The sequence below is a fragment of the Balaenoptera physalus genome (assembly GCF_965194825.1).
Source record: "Balaenoptera physalus genome assembly, chromosome: 10".
Classification (NCBI taxonomy): domain Eukaryota; kingdom Metazoa; phylum Chordata; class Mammalia; order Artiodactyla; family Balaenopteridae; genus Balaenoptera; species Balaenoptera physalus.
This window is the reverse complement of record NC_138889.1, coordinates 16,190,840-16,213,416: the sequence shown is the minus strand read 5'-3', so window position 1 is coordinate 16,213,416 and position 22,577 is coordinate 16,190,840. Positions and strand designations below refer to the sequence as shown.

Sequence of the window (22,577 nt, the reverse complement as noted above, 5' to 3'; positions counted from 1 at the left end):
GGTTACAGGAAATCTGAGCAGGGAACAGGCAGGCAGCTCGGGTTTACGTGTGTTCCTGGCTGCCATCCTCTGAAGGACCCCTCGAGTTCCAGAATTTCAGGGGCTGGAAGAGGAGAGTGAATCTCGGGACTGAAGGGAAAGAGGAGCAACCTGGAGACGTGCATTAGCTTTGGGGAGGCGGCAGAAAGGAGATGGGAAGGGGCAGAACTGTGTGGAAGGTTTTTATTTTGGAAAAGCTGTGCAGAAAAAATTCAACAAAATGTTGCTGTGAAAAGAGAAAACCAAATCTTAAGCGTTAAAAAAAAAAAAAAATTCAAATCCACCAACTAGCTCAGAAGAGGGGAGGAGGCCAAGAATGGGAGGAAGAGTCGCAGCCCACCACGCAGATGGCTGGCCTCCAGCAGGCAAGGCCATTTCCCTGAGCACTTTGCAGAGGAAGACGGGTGGTCGCAGGGCTAGAGGGGCAGTGGCTGATCCGACACCTGCCCCAGTCCTGCCGCAGACTCCCCCAGGATGTGCCCTAGCCCTGCCAGGCGCGTCGTACCGATCCTTCAGGATGAAGGGTGGGCGTGATGGTGAAGGGGTCAGGGGGTGTGTTCAAGGTTGGCTTCTGATCAGGGCTAATGGAGGCAGCTGCTTCCAGGGCATGTGTGCTGAGCTGAGGGTTGACTGCCGTGCCCATATGGCCAAGGTCCAAGGCTTAGGCTGGGAGGTGAGGGGGAGAGAGGAAAAGTCTGCTGTTTCTGGCCCCGGGTCATTAAAAGGACAGGCATATCCGGGGCTCTTCCCAGCCTCCACCCCTAAGCCCTCTTCCCAAGTGACCCCAGTGATGTTTCTGCTGAGATGCTCTTCTGGCCATGTGTGGGTGAGGGTCCCTGTGACCAACACCACTGGCCTGCCCTGGAGAAACGAGGATGCAGGCCTGCCCAGCAGGGGCCCCAATCCCTTGTCCGAGACCTTCTCGCCAAAAACTCCCGTTGGGTTGGAGGAAGGTTCCATGGCTGTTGCGAGACTGTAATCCGGCTCCGCTTGTGCCTTCTGAAGGCCCTTGCCCTCCCTGAGTGTGGTCTTTAGCCAGAGGGTGCTCTTTAGGCCTCTGGTCCCAGGTGGAAGCATCGGGGCTGCCTTCTCCCCAGAGCTTCCGGGACTGCGGAGCAGCTTTCCAAGCTTCCCCAGTCTTAGGAAGTTAGAGCCTCTCCCACGCTGGCTGTCAGGCCCAAGGTCAGCAAATCTGCGCCTCCTTCCCCTGCAGCAGGTCTGGGGGCAGGTGCTGAGGGCAGCCCAGGGCACTCCTGCTCTGGGATAGGCTCCAGTCCCCTTGATCCAGCAGGTCTGGGGCGTGGAGCTCAGAGGTGGCGGGAGGGCCCTCGCTCTCCATCCCCACTCCACCTGGATCCTGGCTGCTGCAAAGGGGCACTGATTCCAGTTCTGTCCCCTCCTCCTTGGCTGTTCGGCTTCGCTGGGGCCGGTGGCAGGGTCCACTCCTACAAACTGGGTGAGAGGCCACATTCCTCTGGCTCAAGTAGACTTCCAGCATGTAGTAAATGGTCCAGAAGACGGCGAAACAGCCTATCAGCACCAGGGTCTGGGGGAAAGTCAAACACCTATGTAAGGGTGGTTTCCCAGAGCAATGAGCTCAGAAACTCTCTCTCTTCCTAGGGGCTGCCTCTCCCACCCCAAAACACTCCCCCAGTTCCCCACACACAAGGAATGCCCTGGAGAGTTAGCCTGTAGAGCGGGGACCTAGGTCTTCCCAACCCCTCACTCCCCAAGTCACCTTGAGTCTCCCACCAAGGACTACATCCCTCAGGACATTCCTGCCTCCCTGCAGCTTGGGTTTTGGCCCTCGTACCTTGAGGGTGTTAGGGGTGATGGTATAACCATCGTCCTCTGGGATTTTCAGCCCGGGAGGGCAGGGCAGCGTGAAGCCATCGTGCAGGTATTTCCCACTCATGGCACTTTCTAGTAACCTGTGGAGAAGAAAGGAGACGAGGATGCCCTACTCAGCTTGGTTCCTCTACCGCCTGCCTCGCCCATCCTCCCACCTTACAGCCAGACAGAGGGAAGCCCCATAGCAAACAGGGGAGGGCCACGCTGTGGGTTCCCAGGGAGGTGGCACTCCCTAAGTGGCCTTCCCCCTGCCCCCGTGAGTCCCCCTCCCTCTGACACATGTGTCTACACCTACCTTTGTCTGTCCCTGATGTCTACTGGACTCCACACAGAGCCATATAGGGTCAGCTGCCATTGCCGGAGGATGCCGGCCTGGGACGTCTCATCTCCTAGAGCCACAAGCGGGGCGGTCCGTGAGCCACGCCCCGCTGTTGGCCACACAGACAGCAGAGGCCCTGCCCACCCCGCCACCCAGAGGGACTCAGACCACATGAGCGGCCACAGTAGTTGTCTAACTGTGTCCCACTGACCCCAGGGTACTGCAGACGTGCCTCTCGGGGTGCCCTTAGGAATGGAAAGGCGGAGGTGAAAGGTGGCACTCCCAAGTGGAGAAGTTTTGCCTCTTTCATATTTTGGGGTTTCAGCTGGGATTTTTCTTGGGAAAAAAAAAAAAAAAGTCCTGCTAAATTAAAGGAAGGTTTGAAAACCACCAGTCTGGTGATGAACACCTAACTTGGCTGGAAGTTGGGAGGGTTGGGTTCAATTTCCAGTCCTCACTGAGATACTGTGTGACCTCACACAAGTCACTTCAAACCTCTGCGTGGGCCTCAGTTTAAAAAAAAAAAAAACGGTGAAAATTAGTCCTGCCCTTACCTGCCTACCAGGGCTGGCCGGAGGATGGTTATATGTGAAAGAACTTGAAATGTGGTTTCAACAAGGAATTTTTGTTGCTATCCTGAGGAAAAATGGATCAGTCACTTCTCCAAGGAATATGAGAGGTAGTATAAATGAATAATTCTAGGTATCAATGCCCGTTTTTTTGGATGGGGCATACGTCTTGGCATCTACCCTCTTGGTCCGATGGCAACCCTATGTATTCCACCTGGGACAGTTTCTGTGGGGACTCTGAGATCCAGAGGGACCAGATGACAATCACGAAAGGCAGGGCCCTGGTGGGGGGCAGGCAGGCTTACCTACATCCCTGATGACGAGTCTGTAGGTCCCTTTCGCTCTTTCCCCCCAGCACCGCACAGTGGAGAAGGTCCAATCATTGAAGCCATTGGGGTCCCTGGGGCAAGAACAGAGGAGACAGAGGAAGGCATGGAGCAGGGAACTGACCCCTTTGCCCAAAAGCATTTTCTTACTGTAGTAGCAGTTGTTGTCTGAGCTACAGCCATCGGGAGGGTGCCATGAGGGGCCCTCAAGTGCTGGCCCTTGCCCCTGGGATCTCGGGGGCTGAGGGACCTGTGTCAACGTAGTGTAGTGGAAAAAGCAAACGTGGAGAGAACACGGGCTTGGGAGTCCCATAGGTCTAGGCTTACTGTTATTCTCTCAGGCACTTAACTAGCTCTGTGACTTGTTTCCTCATTTGTAAAGGGTTACAAAGTCTACCCTGCATCGTCCTTACTAGGATTAAAGAAACTACACTTCAAGTGCAGTGCCGAGCACACTGTAAGCACTTGAACAAAGCAGGTAATAAAGCCAGTGCCACGGTAGCTTAGGACAGTGCCAGTGTCCACTCCTCCCATATCGTTTCCTGGAAAAGCCCCCTGTTGCAGAGAGAGCTCAGGTGAGGGCACGTGTACGTACGAGTCCAAGCTGCGGGGGGTGCCAATAAGGGACATCATGCCACTGGGGCAAAACAGCTTCAGTTCCAAGCTGCCACGTCGTGGATGAGTGATGGAGACGGTCACGGCCACGTGCTCCAGGGTCTTCAGCCCCGACATCTCCAGGTCCATCCTGCTGACTGTGGGAAGTCAGGCTGGGCAGCTGGGAAACCAGCCCCACAAACACTTACGCCCTCACTTCACCCCAACAGACAAAGGAACATACTCATGGAAGACACATACAAATACCTTTGGCAACCCTGACTGAACCTCGTGCACACTAGTAAACGGAATGCAGTTGCTGCTTTCAAGTTTACAGTCTAGTTTAGAGTCCAGTTGGGAGGGCAACACATACTCGAGACACAGTGGAAGAACCAAACGGAGCAATTTCCGACTTTCATTCACCCGAAAAATAACTTACTGAGTACCTCCTCCATTTCAGACACTGTGCTAGTTGCTGGGAATATAAAGAAAAGTTGGGGGCTTCCCTGGTGGCGCAGTGGTTGAGAATCTGCCTGCCAATGCAGGGCACACGGGTTCGAGCCCTGATCTGGGAAGATCCCACATGCCGCAGAGCGACTGGGCCCGTGAGCCACAACTACCGAGCCTGCGCGTCTGGAGCCTGTGCTCCGCAACAAGAGAGGCCGCGATAGTGAGAGGCCCCCCGCGCACCGTGATGAAGAGTGGCCCCCGCTTGCCGCAACTAGAGAAAGCCCTCGCACAGAAACGAAGACCCAACACAGCCAAAAATAAATAAATAAATAAATAAATAAATAAAATTTAAAAAAAAAAGTTAAAAAAAAAGAAAAGTTGGACATGGTCTCTGCCTTCTATGTGCAAGTGGAAAATGATATGGTATGCGGTCTACATAACTGATGCTAGAACAGGGATGAGTCAGATGGGTTTAGGCACGCAGCCGTGAGACACACTCTGAGGGAGGAAGTGAATACGGATTGGTGGAGAGTGTTGGTAGAGGGTATTCTAGAAGGGGAAATGGCATGTAGAAAGGCAGAGGTGGACATGAACAAGTTTCATACTGAAGGAAATACAAATTAAAAAAAAAAAACTACTGAAGTGAATACATTTCAAGGAAATTGTGCTGAATGAAAAAAAGCCAATATCAAAAGGATACACAGTGTGTGATTTCATTTACATAATATTCATGAATGACATAACTGTAGCGATGGAGAACAGATTAGTGGTTGCCAGGTGCTAGGGATGGTGCAGAGGGGATGGGTGTGGCCATAAAGGGGTGACACAGAGGAGTCTTGGGATGCAATGGTTCTGGATATTGGCTGTGGTGGTGATTACACAAGGCTACACATGTGGTAAAATTACACAGACGCACACACAAACACACACACACACAGAGAAATATGAGTCTAACTGGTGAAATCTGAATAAGTGCTCTGGATTGGACCAATATCATTTTCTTGGTTTTGCTATTGTCCTAGAATTAAGACATTTAACATCAGGAGAAGGGTGCACAGGACTTCCCTGAACATTTCTTTGCAACCTCCTGTGAATCTACAATTATTTCAAAATAAAAAGTCAAAAAACCCCAAAACAAACAAACAAAAAACCCCCCACCAAACTACTGAAGTAGAAGACTCAATTGGGGGATATTAAGAAATTAGGCTGCAATGAGAAATGATTCTTTCCAAAGCAACTTTCCTTTCATTAATTCATGCCGACAGGCAAAGCAGAGAGCAGCACCCCCATTTCACAGATGAAGAAACCCAGAGAGAATATGAAAGTATGGGCAGGGGACCTAGCATGGGAAGGGCTTTAACATTTTTATTTTAAACAAGCAACTGAGAGCTATTAGAGATTACCGAGCAAGGACAGAGTTTAAAAAAAAAAAAAAAAGTGCTAAAGGAAGGTTACTCTTAACAGCTGTGGGTAGGCTGAATCGGAGTAGGAAGAAGAAACAGGTGACAGGAAGCCCAGCTAAAATGATTGATTCTAAGGGTAAGCCGGTGTGAGCGTGGATAACTGATCAAAGAAAGAGGGGGGAATTCCCTGGCTGTTCAGTGGTTAGGACTCCGTGCTTTCACTGCAGGTGAAATAAACCCTTTCTCAACTCTTGTGCCTGCTGGTGCTAATGGCATGGGCTCTGGAGCCACCCAGCCTGGGTTCAAATCCCAGCTCTGCCATTTACTAGCTATGAGAATTAGTTTCTTTATCTGTAACGTGTCCCCGTCATAGTTCATGGTTTATCATTTTAAGGTACACTCTCTGTCTCTTATTTTCTACTGTACCTGGGGCCCCGGGCTCTGGAGAATAAACTTCCCAACTCCTGCCCGGAAAAGGCTGCTAAGGACGGGAGAAGACACCTGGGAGTCTACCTTTTAGTTGATCTCTCGTTTTACTCTCACACCTCATCTCTGTCTTCTGTAGTGCATGGGGCCCCCGAGTCCTGAGCCTTTGGGGATTCTGAGGCATGAACGAGCTTGCTGCCTAGGCTCACCTTTACAGATATTTGGTTTGCAACTTTCTTAGCCCTGCCCACTTCTCCACTCGTTTTCCGTCTTCCAAAAATGTGTTGCAATCTCTCCTTTGCTGTGGCCTCCTCTCTCATTCTCTTTGTCCTTGTGCTTATACCACTTTTATTCCTTTATTCTCACTTTGGTGAGGTTTTGGGAGTAAGCAGAGATAAAAGCACGTGTTCAATTCACCGTCTTTAACCAGGAATCTTCTTCTGTCCCCACGAATTGTTCAACCCACTGCAGTCTAGCTTTTGCCCCCATGAACAGACTGAAACAAAGTACTCTTGGCAGTGGAAGCACGGAGTCCTAACCACTGGACCGCCAGGGAAGTCCCAAAGTATTCTTCTTAAGGTCACCAACGGCCTCCTTGATGAACCAGGGACGCCCTCAGTCCTTGCCCGCTTGCCCGCTCCCATCAGAACTACCCTAGATTCCAGTGACACCATCCTCCTGTTCTTTTTCCAACCTCAGGCATCTCTTCTCAGTTTTCTTCTGAGGCCCTTTTCCTCTGTCCACTCCTTTAATGTCAGCCTGTGTCCTAGGTCCTCTTTTATCCTTGTCTACCCCCAACCCTAGTGATCTCCTTCTTTCCCAGACCTTTCTCTCCCATTTTTATGCGGGTGACTCCCAAACCATTACCTCCAGTCTAGACCTTCAAACGTATTTATTCAGCTGCTTTCTGAATACAACCTTTAGATGTTGCATAGACGCCTCAAACACAGCAGAGCCCAAATTCTCTTCCTCACTTCTTCACACTCCATAGTCCTTACCCAAACCTCTTCTTCCTCCTGGGTTCTTAATCTCATATGATGGCACCGACAGAAATGAGAGAAACTTGGAAAGCAAGCTGGCTTTCGATAGGCGATAGTGAAATCTAAGATGCTGTACATTTTAAACGTAATGTATTGATGGGATATCCAACAGCACACAGCGATTTAGGAATAGAAAGATGGAGGAAAATATTCCTGGCATAGTTGAAGGAGAGCATTAATATGGAAGATAAGGGCCTAACAGAGAGTGAATGACACGTTATAGAGCACGACAGAACAGAATGGAATCCAAAAAGAGCCCCGCGAGTGCTTGTCTGTGTTAGCATGTGTACGGAGAGGCACGTTACATGCATTTCCTTACTGGGGTGTACAGGGACTTGGGCGGCCAGCCGTGTGGCAACACGAGAATTATTTTATCAGAATTAAATGAGTTAATCCTTAAGCCAGTGCTTGGCACATAAAAAAGCACTCAAATCTTAGCTGACGATGATCATCATATTATTTTGCCTTTGGCAAGCTGGGGTCTTTTTCAACCACCCTCCCCCACCCCCACCCCACCCCGAAGATCCCAGGGATTTATTTGCCCATAATCTTGTGGAAGCTAGCAAAATCTCTACCTCTCTCACTGGTAAGGGATCAGAATAAGAGATGTTGATCTAGGAATCATTTGTGGAGAGGTGGCAGCTGAAGCCATAAACACAGCTGCGCCGTCGAGGGAGAAAACGTAGAGGGAGGGTCAAGAACACGGAATGAGTCGTAGAAGGCACTCATGGTTTGGGAGTAGTGAGGAGAGCGAACAGAAAAACCAAGTTCCTTGGGCAGAGAAGCCAGAAGAGGGCCATGGAGCAAAGGAGGTCACTGCAGCCGCAGGAGGAGGGAGGCTGCCACACAGGTCTCGTTAATCCGGTCAGAGAACAAGAGGGCTGAGAAGGATGGGCTGTGAGCTGGTCCCTGGGTCTGAGCAGGAGAGGGGCGCTGTGAGTGATGAAGTAAGTCTTCAGCGGTGGAGAGGGTGTGATAAAGGCAAGCAATTGCTTTGGTTAATTCATTTGAAAAGGTTACTGGTTGGAGGGGGACAGGGACTTAAAGGTGTTTCCTAACAGATGCTCTGAGGGTGTTTGAAGGCAGAAGGAGGAATCAGTGGGGAGAGAAAGACTGGGCAGGAGAGGAAGATTCAGAGCCAGGAAGGAACAGGACGCAAGCATGGCCAGAGGGGGAGCCAGCACTCGGGCTGCAAACAAGGATAAAAGGGTAATTGCAAGTGGTGTTCAGGAATCTTCTGTAAATACACACAGGCTCCCTTGTGTTTTGGATACTCCTCCCAAACCCCGCCCTCCCTCCCACCCTCTGGTAGAGATTTCAGACCCAGAGTCAGAGCTAAAGGAACCGAGGGGCTCCAATCCCCTTCCCCCTACATCCTCCTCCTGTCTTGCTCTAGAGCCGCCCTGCCCAAGAAGGTGGCCACCAGCCACATGTGGCTATTTAAATTCAATTACAATAACACACAAATTTAGTTCCTCAGCCACACGAGCCACATTTAAAATCTTCAATAGCCTCACATGAATTGCACAGCACAGATAGAGAACATTTTCATCATTGTAGAAAGTTCTCTTGGCCACCACTGCTCCAGTCTTAGTGGTATTGCACCCCTTTTCCATCTCAGGGATGTTCAGTTCCTTCTACCTTACAAAAAAGTTCACCTTGGACAGCCCTTGGACACTGACTCGCTGTGTTGGTGGGACCTGGGTCCCACCACTGACCCAGGTCTTGGTGGGAAAGACTGTTGCTTGGCTATAGGGAAAGAGGTTTACTAACTGTCCGGGACTAAGTTGCTCAGCTCTACGTGAACTGGACTTTCTGCAGCCTCCAAGCACGCCCACAAGCGTGGACCTTCAGTTCTGTCTGCTCAGGGGTGAATGGAGTCACAACAGAGGGGAAGACACCTTTGCTGACCTTGAAGATCAGCAGTCCACTTGCTGCCCTCCAAACCAACGAAGGGCTCCATTAGCAAAACTCGCTGAGTCTTCACCTCCCTTCTCTCCATCCTTCTCTCCCCACTATCCCCACCTCCCACTCTCCTCTGCCCAGGACAACCTGTCCTTCTTTCTCTTGCTTCCTAGTGACAAACAAGCAGGTGCCAGATGCCTCTATACCGAGGGAAGTTTGTTAGACATGCCGGGGAACATCCCTGGTTAGTGGGAAGCAGAAGATGATGAAGCTGGGAAGGACCCTAAGTCGACCCCCTCATTTCATGGATGCGATTGCGGGTTAGCAGCCCTGGATGGAAGGTAAAAGTTAAAAGACATACTGTCCCCAAGACATGCAAGTGCAAAGCCCCGAGGTTCCTACTCAACTGCATTCCTGGGAATGTTCCTGCACTTCTCTGCCTTGGCTGATGCTTTATGCCCTTTCCAAGATAGCATTCCTTTTACGGAAAATGCAATGAACTGGGCCCATGGATTTCCTTCCACGTAGAGGGGAAACTGGGCAAGTGCTGGACATGGTTAGGGAGAGAGACAACGGGACTATTCCCAGTGAAACCTCCGCCCCAGGGATGCCGTCCCCACTCTCCCCTCCATGCTCCCATCTTTGGCCATTCCTCCTCTTGCCATTGTTCTGGTTTGAACACTTCCTAGGAGAATGGGAAATGCGAAAACAAAGTTCCATTTGGGTACAAAGCATGACATGCTCCAATCTTCACAAAAATTAGTGAATAACTCTGCCTGTCAAAAATCCTTGAAGAAAAAAAAATCCCCAAGGAACTGGAGGTAGGGAAAACTCCCCAGTGGGAAGTCCGGGAAATCTGCAGACAGAAGACCCTCTTGCTCAAGTATCCCAATCCAGCTGCCCTCTTCTCTGGGAAGGGGTTCAACCTCTGTGCGCAACGTAAGACGACATCTCTGACTGACAACACACGGCCCTCACCCCTTCGGATAGTCCTAGTGGCCCCAGGTGTGATGGACGCGTGGGCAGAGGGAGGGCCACCACAGTCTAGGGAGCCCTCTGGGCACTGCTCTGTCCTCCCCCTACAGGCCCCAGCTGACTCTCTCTGTATTAGACAGGCCTGAGAATCAAAGGAAGACATTCTCAACTCCTTCACTCCATCCAAAGGCCACCGGGTTGCAGAGAATCGTCTGGCAAGTTCCTAGCATGGAAGTCAAAGGAACGTCTTTCAACTCGTGCCTTGTCTCCCAGGTCCCAGTCCCAGCCCTCCCACCAGCCTTCCTAATCGCTTGCTCGGCAGCTCCTTTCCACCACCAGTAACTCAGGAGAAAGGTCTCGTTTAAGCAGCCGGGGGGCCAGCCAACTCAGAAGCAGCAACATGTCCTAAAATGGTCAAAGAAAACTCCACAGGTTTGGCTGGAGCTCAGCTCCTAAAGGAAGGGGGTAGGATCCGGCAGGGAGGATGAGTTTAGCTTCTCCATCACCCCGCCCCAAACCTCAGGCCCACGATTAACCCCCTTTCTGCTGACTGCTTACCATTCCACAGGACCTCCAGGGGGCGGGCGGACAGCGGGATGGCCTTGTTCTCTTTCAACACGGGGCTGACGTAGGAAGCTAAGTAAGGGACAGACGTCCAGATCTATGAAAGGAAGGGGGGACGGCGAATGAACAAACACGATGGACCCCACACACCCACTCTCATCTACTTGACCCCTAGGGCACTGCTCTTTTTATTTCTCCCTTCCTCACCACCTCCTTTCGCTCCTGAGGCTCCTGCGGACCACCTGGACTGCTCCCTATGGCACCAAAGCAAGGACAGGCTGTGTCCAGGACGGCAGATGAGGAGCAGAGCACCCTGAGGGTTCCAAACGATACTCAGGTCCCATTTACTCTCCACCGACAGCTTAGAAACTTTAATTACAGCGTTGAGCCGGCTTCTTCATTTGTAAAATGGGTCTCAGATGAACGAGCATTTATTAAACACCTACGATGTGCCAGGCAGTGTCTTAGGCATTCTCCCCACCCCCTTCGTCATTCCACGCAGGACACCTGATCACCTTGGCTGCGTTCACAAGTCTCCAAGCATTGAGCAGGCCGAATCCGTGCTGGTGGCTGTGGCTAAAGCCGGCCTCATTGGTGATCCAATCCGCGCGGCGATCCTCATACTGAGAGGACAGGGGTCCCGGTTAGTCTCTCGGATTTTAAGTTTCCCTGCTCGCCCTGCTAGCTGATCCAGTCCAGACTCTCCCACCAAGGCTGCTAGGAATGGATTCCCCAAGGAAAGCTGGGACAAAAGGGCAAAGGCCTGTGATGTCACCAGCCCAGTGGCCTGTTTCTAGAGAAGGAGCCAGGAGCCACAGGCTCCAGAGTCAGGAGCCCAGCCGGAGCTCTCCTTTGCAGGTAAAAGGGCAGCAGCAGAAGAGGTGCGAGTGAATTTAGGTCTGTGGTCTTGATGGGGTCCCCACCCTTGTTCCGTGCACGTGCAACTCTGGACGGGATTTGGCACCTAACGCCTGGGACACCTAGAATCTGAAGCCTCCTGAAACCTCCAAGTCCTTGGGACCGAAAGTCTGAGGTGGGCTGGGCCAGGCCATTTGTCCACCTGCGAGGATCTCACCGGGGTGGCTGTGAAGACGATGATGTGCTGGACGTCACGCCACGTGAGGCAGGGCCGCACCTGCAGCATCAGGGCTATCATGCCGGCTGCCAGAGGGGCCGCGGCTGAGGTCCCCGTGTGGCCCTCGGTGCAGCCTGTGCCCTTCTGAAGGTCCCAGTCTGTGGTCACCTGGGAAGCGGAATGGAGAGGACGGGGACTGGGTTAGGGACTGAATTCCCAGGTGCTGTGGTGGGAGGGGTGTGGGGTTGGGCCTCAGCGCGAGCCTCAGTGGTGGGGGGGGCCCTTCCGTTGCGAGAGCTGAATGTCTAGCAGGTCGGACGAAGGAGATTCTTCCTCCTTCTTCGCCTAACAAGAGAATCTCTGGAGAGCTGAGAAGAATGAAAGAGTTACTCTGCGGGTCTGGTTACAGCGGGGGAGGGGGCGGAAAGAAGCTGGAGAGAGGGGAGAGGCCTCACGTGCAGAGGATGGTTTCCTGATTCCGGCTCCTCTGGTGACCCCTTCCCAAATCCTCCACCCACCCAGCCCCGCCCCTCCAGCCCCCGCAGCCCTTGGAGACAGAGGAAGTGGCCGGGGAGCTCCTGGGCCCCAGCTGGAGCTGGGACAACAGTGACGGCACCAGTCAAGGAAATCCAAATTGGCAGCTCAGCGACAGGGCCTGGAGTGACATCAGTGCGAACAAAGGGAGTGTGTTCCCGGGGAGAGGAAGCTGCCCCCTTGCCCACCCGTGGGCTCAGCATGGGTGTACCATCTACACCCCCTGCCCACCCTGGCCCGGGGTGATCCACAGGCCGAGCTGCCTCCCTGCGCTGGGCCTGGTGCCTCGGGTGGTTTCCACAAGTCCCCCCTTCTCCACCTGTGGTCCTGAGGTGGGAGGTGAGAGCGGGGGTCTGGGAGACGCGGCATCTGTCTGGCATCCAGTTCTTTTCACACTCTAAGCCACCCTGGGGCCACAGAGGGTTTAGCTGAGGGGGGCCCTGCCTAAATCTGCTCCAGGCCATGGCCCTCCAGATCTGGCACGCGGTGCCCAGGCTAAGACCAGAAAATCTTCTTCCAAGCTTCTCTCCTGGGTCAGATATCAAGGTGCTAACTTCTCCCAAGAGCTGCCCTTTCTCCACTGTACTCACTGCTCGCCTTCCAGCTGTTACAGCAGCTGCCAAGAGATGTCATTTTCACTCAGACATCGTGCGCACGGAAGAGGAGGCAAAAACTCTCCAAGTGGAAGTCTCAATGAGGGTGGAAAGCCTGGTCTGTGCCAGGGAGCAGATTGATTTTTTCCTGTTACGGAAACAGCCTCACAGTGACAGTCTAGTGTGTAGCTGTGAGGCCTGTGAACTTGCCTGTGGCGGCAGGAGCCCCGGGCAGCCACAGGAAAGGGCCGGGAAGGGCTCTGGGCAGCAGACGGTGGGCAGCCTGTACCACCGTGCCCGCCCTCAGGAAGGCAGCCCCACCGAGCTGGTAATTGAACAGAAACTGGCAACTGGTTTCCAAGCCAAGAGCGTCCCAAAGATGGGAGCCTGGCTAAACAAACTCTCTTTTCATTTCCGGACAAATTATAGCTCAGTTGGAACGTGGTAGGGGTGGGGGTGAGATGCGGAGCTGCGTCAGGAGGAGAAAGGCAGGCAGCGCACAGTAAGAGGAACCATTATGCTCGCCAGCCTTCGTGGTCCCTCGCTGGGGTCGGGTAGAGCGGGTTCCTGAGAGTTCTGCCAGGATGTCCCTGCTCTTCCTCCCAACCCAGCCTGGCCTGGGGTGGGCGTGGGCGGTGCCCTCTGCACCCAGACCCCCGCCTGCGGAGCGGAGCCTCCTGCCCGCTTACTTTAGTCAGCTCCCTTTTTTCTTCTCCCGGGGTGGGGAAAGGGGCTGGGGTCACCGGACCCCGAGCCTTAGAACACTGTGCTGACCAGAAGTCATTTAGTGGCAAAACAGAATTTCAGTTTGGGAAAGTGAATCTGACCCAGAGGAAGCAGCCTAATTCCCAATGGCCCTGGAGAGCGCTCCCAACCCGGAGCCACTGGAGAAATGTGACACCACCTGGCTGCAGCCCAGCTCTGCCCGAGAGCCCCTTGTCCCCGTATCACTCTGTTGGGGCATTGGGGACAGGCAGGGAGCTCTAGGATGACGGGATGGAGCTCAGCCAGCTGGGTGTAGGCACTGGACCCTGAATTCTTTCACAGGTTCCCACAGCTTGAGCAACTCCACTCCCTTGCTCCAACCTCTTGTTTGCTGTGGCTCCAGTTCCAGCTCCAAGGAAAGAGCTGTCTCTCGGGCTGACTGAGACATTCCTGACTCCTTTTCCCGCCCATTCAGTGCCGGCAACCACTAGCTTTACTCCCAAGGATGATCAGGACCAGAGCTCACAGTATTTACATAAGGGCTGCATAGCAGTGGAATGATGATCCTTTTTTTTTAAAGGCCACAGAAATTTAGCCAAAGACCATATTCTACCAAAGGAAGACATTTCAATCAATGTGATACTTAATCAATGTGATAGAGTGATTCCTATGATAACATGCATATTCGTAAGTTGAATTTTTAAAGATAAAAACCCTTTACACAGATATATTTAGAGTCCTCAGCTCCATTCTTCCAACAGGGGCAGACCCTAAGGGACACAGATCTGCTAGGGAAGAGGAACCCGAGGGCCCGGGGCAGGAGTGGAGGGCCCGGCGGGGGGCACTTACGATGCTTCGGAGCATCTTGTCCCCACCGCTGAAGGTGACCGCCAGCATGGAGGCACACTCCTCTGCGTAGAAAGGCATCCGTCCCTCCTCGTCCACAGCACCTGGGGACAGAGTAGGGGAAACGGGAGCAGAGATAAGGGCCTGATAACATCAGAGTCATCTCTGAGTTATCACCCGGGGGGTTGTCCTGAGTTTAAAAAATGATCTCAGTGGTCCAAGTCCTTCAAGTACCCACACTCCTCACCAGGACAGGCAGCCTCAAATGGCAGAGGGTATTCTGTGCCCTAAGACCATTCTTTCAACAGGCTCCAGGGTGAAACTGGGGGGCGTTCCATCTCAATACCTACTCATCCATTCGCACATGCATTTTCCTCAACATGTATCAATTACCTACCGTGAGTCGCACACTGTGTGAGGCATGGGGGCCATGGGAGAAGGGCACAGACCTGATCTCAAGGAGCCCAGAGTCAGGGAGGAAGTCCGGTAAGTAAATAAAAACAACCGGGATGGTAAATGCTATGGGAGGGAGCACAGGTAAAGGGCATTTGGGGGTCAGGGAAGGCTTCAAGCAGGAGGGAAGGGACCCATGGAAGAGAGGCCAAAGCAGAGGCCTAAGCAGCTGTGGGGAGTGGAGGCGGGGGTGGGTTTGGTATCCCAGATGATGGGTGGAAAGTGTTCCGGGGTATGACTTCTAAGGAAGTCCTGACATCCTCCGAGAGCAGGGCTAGTCCCTCCTAACTATCAGAGCCTGAAGAGAAGAGAAGATCATGCATACACTTTTAGACAGACACACGGAAGCTGGGGACACACCCACATACACGGTCCCCTCACCACTGAGTGACACACACGCACACCCGGATACACGGTCCCCTCACCACTGTCTCTCTCACACACACAGGCGTGAGCACACGTGCACACTCGGGGCCACCAGGCCACTACCTATGGTGACTGTATAGATGGAGTTGGCGTAGCCATCGTAGTTGCAGTTGTCGTGGTGCTGGCCCCCGTTGCCACTGGCTACCACGAAGATGCTCCCAAAGCCCTGGCGGCCAGCGATCACCCCGTGTTGCAAGGCAGCCTGAGGAGCAAAACGTCCGGGTCAGCTGAGGAGTTCATAGGAAGACCCCAACCTCCATGCCGCTCACTCTTTCCTCCCCTTCTAGAAGGAAAAGAAAAAAAGCCAAGGGCACTGGACATGGGAGAAAGAGATTTAGAGATGGACTCAAGGGGAAGAGGCTGTTAGTGGAACAGCTGTATGAAGGATGGGCTCTGCTTATCAGAGAGGGTAGGGCCAGAAACGGGGAGCCAAGCACAAAACCAGAGCGAAACAGTCTCAAAGCGCTGCTCCATTTCTCTCTAAGAACGCCTCCACACTCCCCCAACCCCAGGTCAGGAGTGCTCTTCCCAAAGGAGGCACCAGGGCTACATGGTAGGTCTGGCCCTGCAAATGGGGGTGGGGCGGAAGCAGTTCCAGGAACGGAATGAAGAGGGGGTCCTAGGTCTCCAGAGTGTCCACGCAGTTCCCAGTTACCTTCCCAAGCTGATGGGGACCGTCCACCGTCTTTCCATCGTCATCTGGTCCCCAGCTGTTAAGAGATACCCAGTGGGAAGAGCCAGAGCCAGGCCGTGGCTGCCCACCCAGGCCCCCCAGCCTCAGCTGGCCATCCCTCCGCCTGGGTCCTCCCTCTCCTCCCAAGGGCTCCAGCTCCGGACTCCCATGATGAAAGGACATAGGGATCAAAGGTCCAGCCCTCACTCCAAAGTGGAAAACAGAAGTACGTGCTAAAGTTCTTCTTGTCCTTGGAAACTTTCCCAGTTTAGGACTACTTTAACCTGACCCTAAAAACCCTTTCTCAGGTCCCCGGGGAGTACAGAGTGGTAGAGATGGATGGGACCTAGGGATCTAACGCTAGGCTTGATGGCAGAGCACCAGCGAAGGAAGTATCTGTGAAAGCTCTTGGGTCTGAGGAGTTCTCTATTCTTTCTCTGAAAGGAAATGTCCATGTGGATAATGCCATGCATTTACAGGAGACACTGGTTGGGGAAGTGCAGGTGCCATCAATGCTGGGGGGGCAGCCCAGCCTCAGCTCCTCCTTATCAACCACCCCCTCCCCACCATAACCGCAATCTGGAGCTGCAGGTGTGTTTCTGGGGGGTGGTGTGATGGGGCCTGGTGCTGGGTGGCCAGTTCCGCTGTGGTTGGAAAGGAATGCCCAATTCCTTCCAGAGCCTTCTGAGTTTGATAAACAGATAAACACGAGGCAGGATGCAGCACTCCTCGAGTGGCAACCTGATTACTGGGGTGACGTGGGGCTTAAGACTGAGAACCCAGACGCTGTGGGTCTGGAGAAATGAGGGCAGTGGACTTACAGGCTGAACCCAGTGGGGAGAGCCCTGCTGGGACCTGCCCGAGTCAGCCCATCCTGCTGTTCTTTGGTTGGAGGATTCGCCCAGTGCCCGAGCCTATGGCCCCCTCACCTTGTTCCTGGCTCTGCCTCACCTGCAACTGTAGATGTCATTGATCTGATAGTGCTTGTTGAACGCCACAGCCTCCATGCTGTCTGTCAGGGGTCCATCCAGTACCCGGATACCTAGGCGGTGAAGGCCACACCAGCTCCTCAATAATGCTCGTCCCCTAGACGGGGAGCTGGGTGCTGGGGGGCCCCCCTGTGGAGACTTACTTTTCCCTCTAAGTGTTCTTGGATCTTTTGAATTTTTATACCATGTGCATGTACCTGTCCAGAAATATTTTTTAACGTCATGCTAAATCTTAGACTTTAAGGATCCTGGGGTCTGGTGGGAAGATGCAGAGCCTAGAATGTAGGGAATCCAAGGTTCCCTTCTTATGTGCATCCTGAAATCATGTAAAACACTGCAGTGGTGCTTGACGCACAGAGGGTATTCAATAGATGGTACTCATTAGCATTACTCCTCTCATGGATGCCTAATCTCACCCAATAAAATGGGGTGGGTCACACCCTGGTGACCACATAGGGCGGAACGGAGCTTTCAGAAGGGACTTGGGCCCTGGAGGTTTCTGGCTCCCTCTGTAGCCCCATTCACAGAGAGGGCTGCTGACCTCTGCTGGAGTGTAAGAGGAATACAGCCAATCTATTCCAACCTCGGAAATGCAGGTCCCAAGCATTTATGAGGAGTCACGCGGACAGTGTGTCCCCCTTCATCCCCTTCACCTTCTGCCTCGATGGACAAAGACTCAGAGGCAGAAGAGCCACAGAACCACCCCAGCGGGGGCCGGGGCTGCTCCGCTCTCCTTAGAGGATGGGGAGCAGACGGTGACCGTCAGAAGGGCTGGGAACTGGAGAGCTGGGAGAAGGGAGAGGGGCCTCCACAGACACACGGCGGGGGGGGGGCCAAGGAGGAAGGGGAGACCAGGAGGCACTTGGTAAACCATTAAAATACAAATACAGCCTGGATGAGTACAAGGAGTTATCATCACAATGAGCTGAGCATTGACAGGGCATAACCGTGATCAGAAAAAGGGAAGAGTCCTCTGAGTAGGTGGGGCTTGGGCCTCCATCTCCCATCCAGAGCATTTCGTACTTTCAGCTGTTTTATACAGTGGGGTTCACTGCTAAAAACATGTTGGAAACACAGTGCATTGAAAAAAATCAATGAACCGATATGTCCTGCAGACACCTATTTATAAGCTTAACCTTTGCTTTCTGCTGTGTGTTGAGAGTGAAATAAAGTCGGGTTGGAATTCATGGGGGAGGGACAGAGGATGGGCAGCTGTCACAGGAGGAGTGTACCGAGGCCGGACTGGAGGTACCTGCTATGCGGCTCCCATACGCCACTCCCACGGCACAGAAGCTGTTGTTGGGCACGGCAGCGATCTCTCCGGCACACCTTGTGCCGTGGTGGTTGCCATTCTCCATATCCGGGTGGGGCATGGGGTCAGGGTCATTAGAGTTGAGGTCATAGCTGCCCTCAGGGCTCTGAAACAAGGCGGGGGGTGGGGGGGGACGGGCAGGGCATGTGGTCACTCGCTGGTTACAAGGGGTCAGGTCTTGGAGCTCAGGGAGAGAGGGGAACTGGGATTTGGGGGCTCTAAGCCAGCACTGTGGGCCCATCTCTGCAAACCACATGGGCTGTGAGATATGAGGACAGGACACCTTGAGGCAAAACTGAGAAGCGCTGCAGCTCTTGGAAAATTTCTCTCTTGGCCATTATAGAAACGTGCCTAGGAGCCGCTTCCATGGTGTGGAAAGCCTGGGATAAAAGAGGTATGGGGCTACCTAAAAGTCAGGCTTTAAGGAACTTGTGCAGAGAGGGAAGTTGCCGGCAGGGGCCACTCCTTACTCCGCAGGGCAGGGAGTGGCAGCAGGAACCAGGAAGTGTCTCCCTTGCTGAGTTGGAGTCAAGTCCTGTGTCCTAGCTACCAGGCTGGAAGGCTGGCTGCAGAAAAGGAGTAGATGAAGAACACCATCCCACCTTCCAGGCCCTTGTATTTGGCCCAGTGACCTCTAAGAAAGGGGACAGGCCTGAGGGAACATCAAGAATCAGGTGAGGCCCGGCGGTGGGACGGGTCGTGCCAGTGCCACTCACATAGTTGGGTGCGATGTCCTGGATGGTGTGCTCCACACCGTCGTCCACGACCACCACGGTCACCCCTCGCCCGGTTACATTGCGCTCCCATACACCCGTCACGTTGATGTCCCTGCCGGGGTTCCGCCGGTTATTCTGCAGGAGAGACGGGGTCAGGAACTATCCTCTGAGCCCTGGGAATCCAGTGACACGCAGCATAGCCCATAGAGAGACAAGTTACAGCGAGCAGCCCCTGTGCACTCTTGGCCACCGTCAAGGAGCCAGAGAGAGGTTGTAGACCAATAAGGGTAGGTGGGGACAGAGCTTAGGAGGGACATGTGAGAGCTTTGCCACAGCCTAGGTCTCCAGGAAAGCCTGGCATCACTCATGGGCAATAAGGGTGAGATGGTGGCTAGGGTCAAGGGTTGGATAATATAATTCGTGGGCCATATGATATACATTATATTAACACCGTATAATATAACGTTACTAGTTAACTCTTGTAAAGTGTTTCCCATGTGGGCACAAGTACATTAGTTCACTTAACCATAACCATAACCATTACAATCTCCATTTGACAGAAAGGGAAACTGAGGCACAGAGAGGTTAAACAGTGCATCCAAAGGTACATGCTAGTCAGTGGCAGGCGGCCCAGGCAGCCTGGTCCCAGCACCCACGCCCTGCTGTTGCAGCCCGCCGGCTCTCTGGATGTGAGCACAGGGCAGGTGGAGCCCGAGGACGAAGCCCACTGTGGAAGCCCACAGAAATGCCTCCTTAGGCAAAGGATGGGGGCCACTGAAGAGTAACACAGACAAGAGCCCACTAAAGCACCGGGTACCCCCTGCCTAGCCATCTGAAGCCAGAAGCTGCAGGGCTGGACTCACCAGGTGCCACTGCTGCGGGTACTTGGGGTCATTGAAGTGGACGCTGCGCTTGGTCCGCTTGAGCAGCCTCTGCTCTGAGTGCCAGCGCACAGCTTCGTGCCTGGCCAACACGGCCTCCACCTGCTGCCGGACGGCCTCCACCTGCGGGGCCTGCCGGTGCCCTGCTGGCTGGACCAAGAGGTAGTGCCCCTGGAGCTCCCCGATGCGTCCTGCATTCACCAGCCCTGCCGCCTGCGCCAGGGCATCTGCCCGCTGCTCCAGTGACTGTTCTTCCCTCTCACCTTCTGGGCTGTCCACATGCACCGCCCAGCTCAGCTCCCCCGGACCCTGGGCCCCAGGCCCACCTGCCCCCACCAGGCCCATCATCCAGGGAAGCAGTAGGAAGAGCCCGGCTAGCTCCAGGCAGAGGCAAGTGGGCCTGGGGCCCACGGGGGCATCTGAGTGTGGCACTTTCTGCCTCCCCTTGGGCATCAGAGCAGTAAGCTGCAAAGAGAAAGGACATCAGAGGTAAGAGCACGATAACATGGCACACCTGGAAATCCCTAAGCCATGCCTTTGAAATCATTAAACATGTGATCCTCTCCTGTTATTCACAGTTATCTCTGACCAACAGGGATAAGCCCCCAGGGGCAGTGTGGGCCAGCACGAACCCCGGTGGGTCCCTCAGTGGCATGATTATCACTAGATAATCAAGCAGGATGTCTAGTTGCTAACAGGCACTGTGCTGCTCTTTCCCACTGTTGCCATGAAAAGGGCTCAAAAGTCATAGGACTCCTGCAAATTCCTGGCAGAGTCATGACCGTTCTTTAGAAGAGACCCTCCTCCCTTTTTTAGAGGGGACAGAAATCTTTCCCCAGCTGACGTCTTGGTCCCGTTGTCCTGAGGGCTAACTCCCCGCAGTGGGGACCCGTTCCCACCTGGACCCTGAGTGAGGCTGAGCTCCTGGTCTGGCCAACCACCTCACGCTCATTTTGTGCACACGGAGAAAAGGCATCCCTTTCGCTGTGAGCAGTGGTGACTCCAAGCACAGACTGCAGACCTGTAGGCCCCAAGAAAACAAGAAATGGTGTCCTCCCAAACCCAGTGGAGCAGGCAGAGGCTGGCCATGGACTCTAGGACCCATGACCAAAGAAACTGCAAATGATTAAGTGTCATTTCCAGGAATCTCAAATAGGTCACAGACTAGAACCGAACTGGTACAGTAAGGCCAGATCAGTACATAACCCAGAAACCGTACTTCTCGACCTAAACATCAGGCCATCCTCTTTTCTTTCTTTCCTAGATGCCTAGAAGAGGGCTTGAACTCTTACCAAAAACCCCTCTTGAAAAAGTAGGTGGTACTGCTCCCTAGAAGTCTGGGTGGTAGCTAACTTCCTGATTTCTGTACCTGTGAAGGATGCCAGGGGAAGTAAGAGTAGGCGGGAGGCGGGTGAAATGGGGAAAACCCGAGCATGCAACGTGAGAGGCGTTGCCTCTCACGCCTTACTGAACAGGCTGGGGAGAAGGGGTGATTGGAAAGCAGCACTAAAGGGCTACTCTTAGTCACTAGCTCAGCAAGTCGGCTGAGAAGTGAGGGCTCAAGCTCTAAACCTGGGACTGCCACCCATGGTTTGACAGAAGGGCCAAATTAGAACTGGTGGGCAACTGTGGGGACAGAGACAGGTGAATGGGTGGCAGAACATGTGTGTCCCTATTGGTGGCTGGGCTTCAGAAGCATCTGCTCTCTACGGGGGTGGGGTGTAGGGGGGGTCACCTTGAGGTAGGGCTTAGTACCCACACACATACGCAAATGGATTAGTTTCAAAATATTACAGAAACATGGGTATTTTACCAGTCTCTTTGGAAAGGGAGAAGGGGACTTCCGCCACCTAACATTTCCCTCCCCAAATCTATATATCTCCTTCTCTCTTTTCCTCTGAGGTTCCCAGGCAAATTCCTCCCTGCCCTCCAGCAGCCTCGACTGTCCCAAGATATTCAGGTGTCCTTCCCAGTGTGCATACAAAAATCTTGTTAGATAGCCTGATAGTGACCCAACTAGGCAGGCTCCTTCAATCTCAGTAGAGCCCATAGATTTCCGGAAGAGAGGAGAAACCTGACCACTACATTCTCCGGTCCCTCTGGCAGAGCAGTACCTTAACCCCACCCCAGCCCTCACCCTAGGCTTCTGGGGAAGGAACCTTAAATACCCTCTGAAAGTAGATCTCAAACTTCACCCAACTGCTAGGTGTGTCTTTACAGCTCGGAGGTGCCAAGAGAGAAGAGGAATGATACGGGCAGCCCAGAGTCCAAGATTCCGCTCCCAAGAGACTGTCCTCCTCGCAACCTCTACACCCTGTTCCTAGAAACCAGGCTGCGTACCGGGGTCAGTTTCATTGATTTTCCCCCTCCCTGGCCTCGACTGCCCCGTGCAATGTGCCCCTCTCCTCAGAGGACCCACACTATCCTGGATCCAAGACTCCGTGGCCCCATCTCCCTGGGCTCCCCCACGCCGGGACTGAAGGCGCCCTCTGTGCGGTTTCCTCATCCTCAGACACCAGCTGCCCCCCAGCTCTAGGCCACCCGGACTTCCGATGCCCCGCCCCCACCGAGTTCTCAACTCACCCGCCTGGCCGCAGCTGCTGCCGCCGCCTCCTTGCGGAAACTCGCGGCTTCCCGGGAGCCCGAGAAGCCAGTGACAGTAGCATCACTTCCGCCCGGCGGCGCAGCCAATCAGCGACGGGTCCCCCGGCCGGCCCGCCCAGCCGGGAGCAACCGGCTCTAGGGGGCCGCCTCCTTCGGGCATCCTCCACTGAGAGAGCAGCGTGTGGTGGGTGCTTCTCGCGGGGGCCCACCGCCCCGAGTTCTCGGGACATCTTCAAGAGGGACCTTCTCTATAGGGACGGTCCTCTCCTTCATGGCGTCCTCTAGAAAGGGCATCTCGGTTGCGACCTT

General features: G+C 53.7%; 1 protein-coding gene across 3 annotated transcripts; it reads right to left on the bottom strand.

Moving 5' to 3' along the window:
- Positions 1-208: 208 nt before the first annotated feature.
- On the bottom strand, positions 209-22,357 carry PCSK7 (proprotein convertase subtilisin/kexin type 7). Of its 3 annotated transcripts, XM_082411070.1 has the most exons (17): positions 22,248-22,295; positions 20,564-20,685; positions 19,647-20,129; positions 18,784-18,918; positions 18,008-18,173; positions 16,718-16,808; positions 15,749-15,803; positions 15,157-15,295; positions 14,218-14,318; positions 11,537-11,704; positions 10,977-11,084; positions 10,456-10,558; positions 3,700-3,856; positions 3,084-3,178; positions 2,186-2,279; positions 1,853-1,970; positions 209-1,585 (listed from the first exon to the last, which is right to left on the bottom strand). In XM_082411070.1, exons 3-17 carry the CDS (start codon positions 20,115-20,117, stop codon positions 1,223-1,225), a joined length of 2,364 nt encoding a protein of 787 aa, XP_082267196.1. In that variant the 5' UTR covers positions 20,118-20,129; positions 20,564-20,685; positions 22,248-22,295; the 3' UTR covers positions 209-1,222. The 3 variants fall into 3 exon arrangements, with proteins under 3 accessions (XP_082267196.1, XP_082267197.1, XP_082267198.1); XM_082411071.1 differs by lacking the exon at positions 20,564-20,685 and having other exon boundaries at positions 22,248-22,357; XM_082411072.1 differs by lacking the exons at positions 10,977-11,084; positions 22,248-22,295.
- Positions 22,358-22,577: the final 220 nt, after the last annotated feature.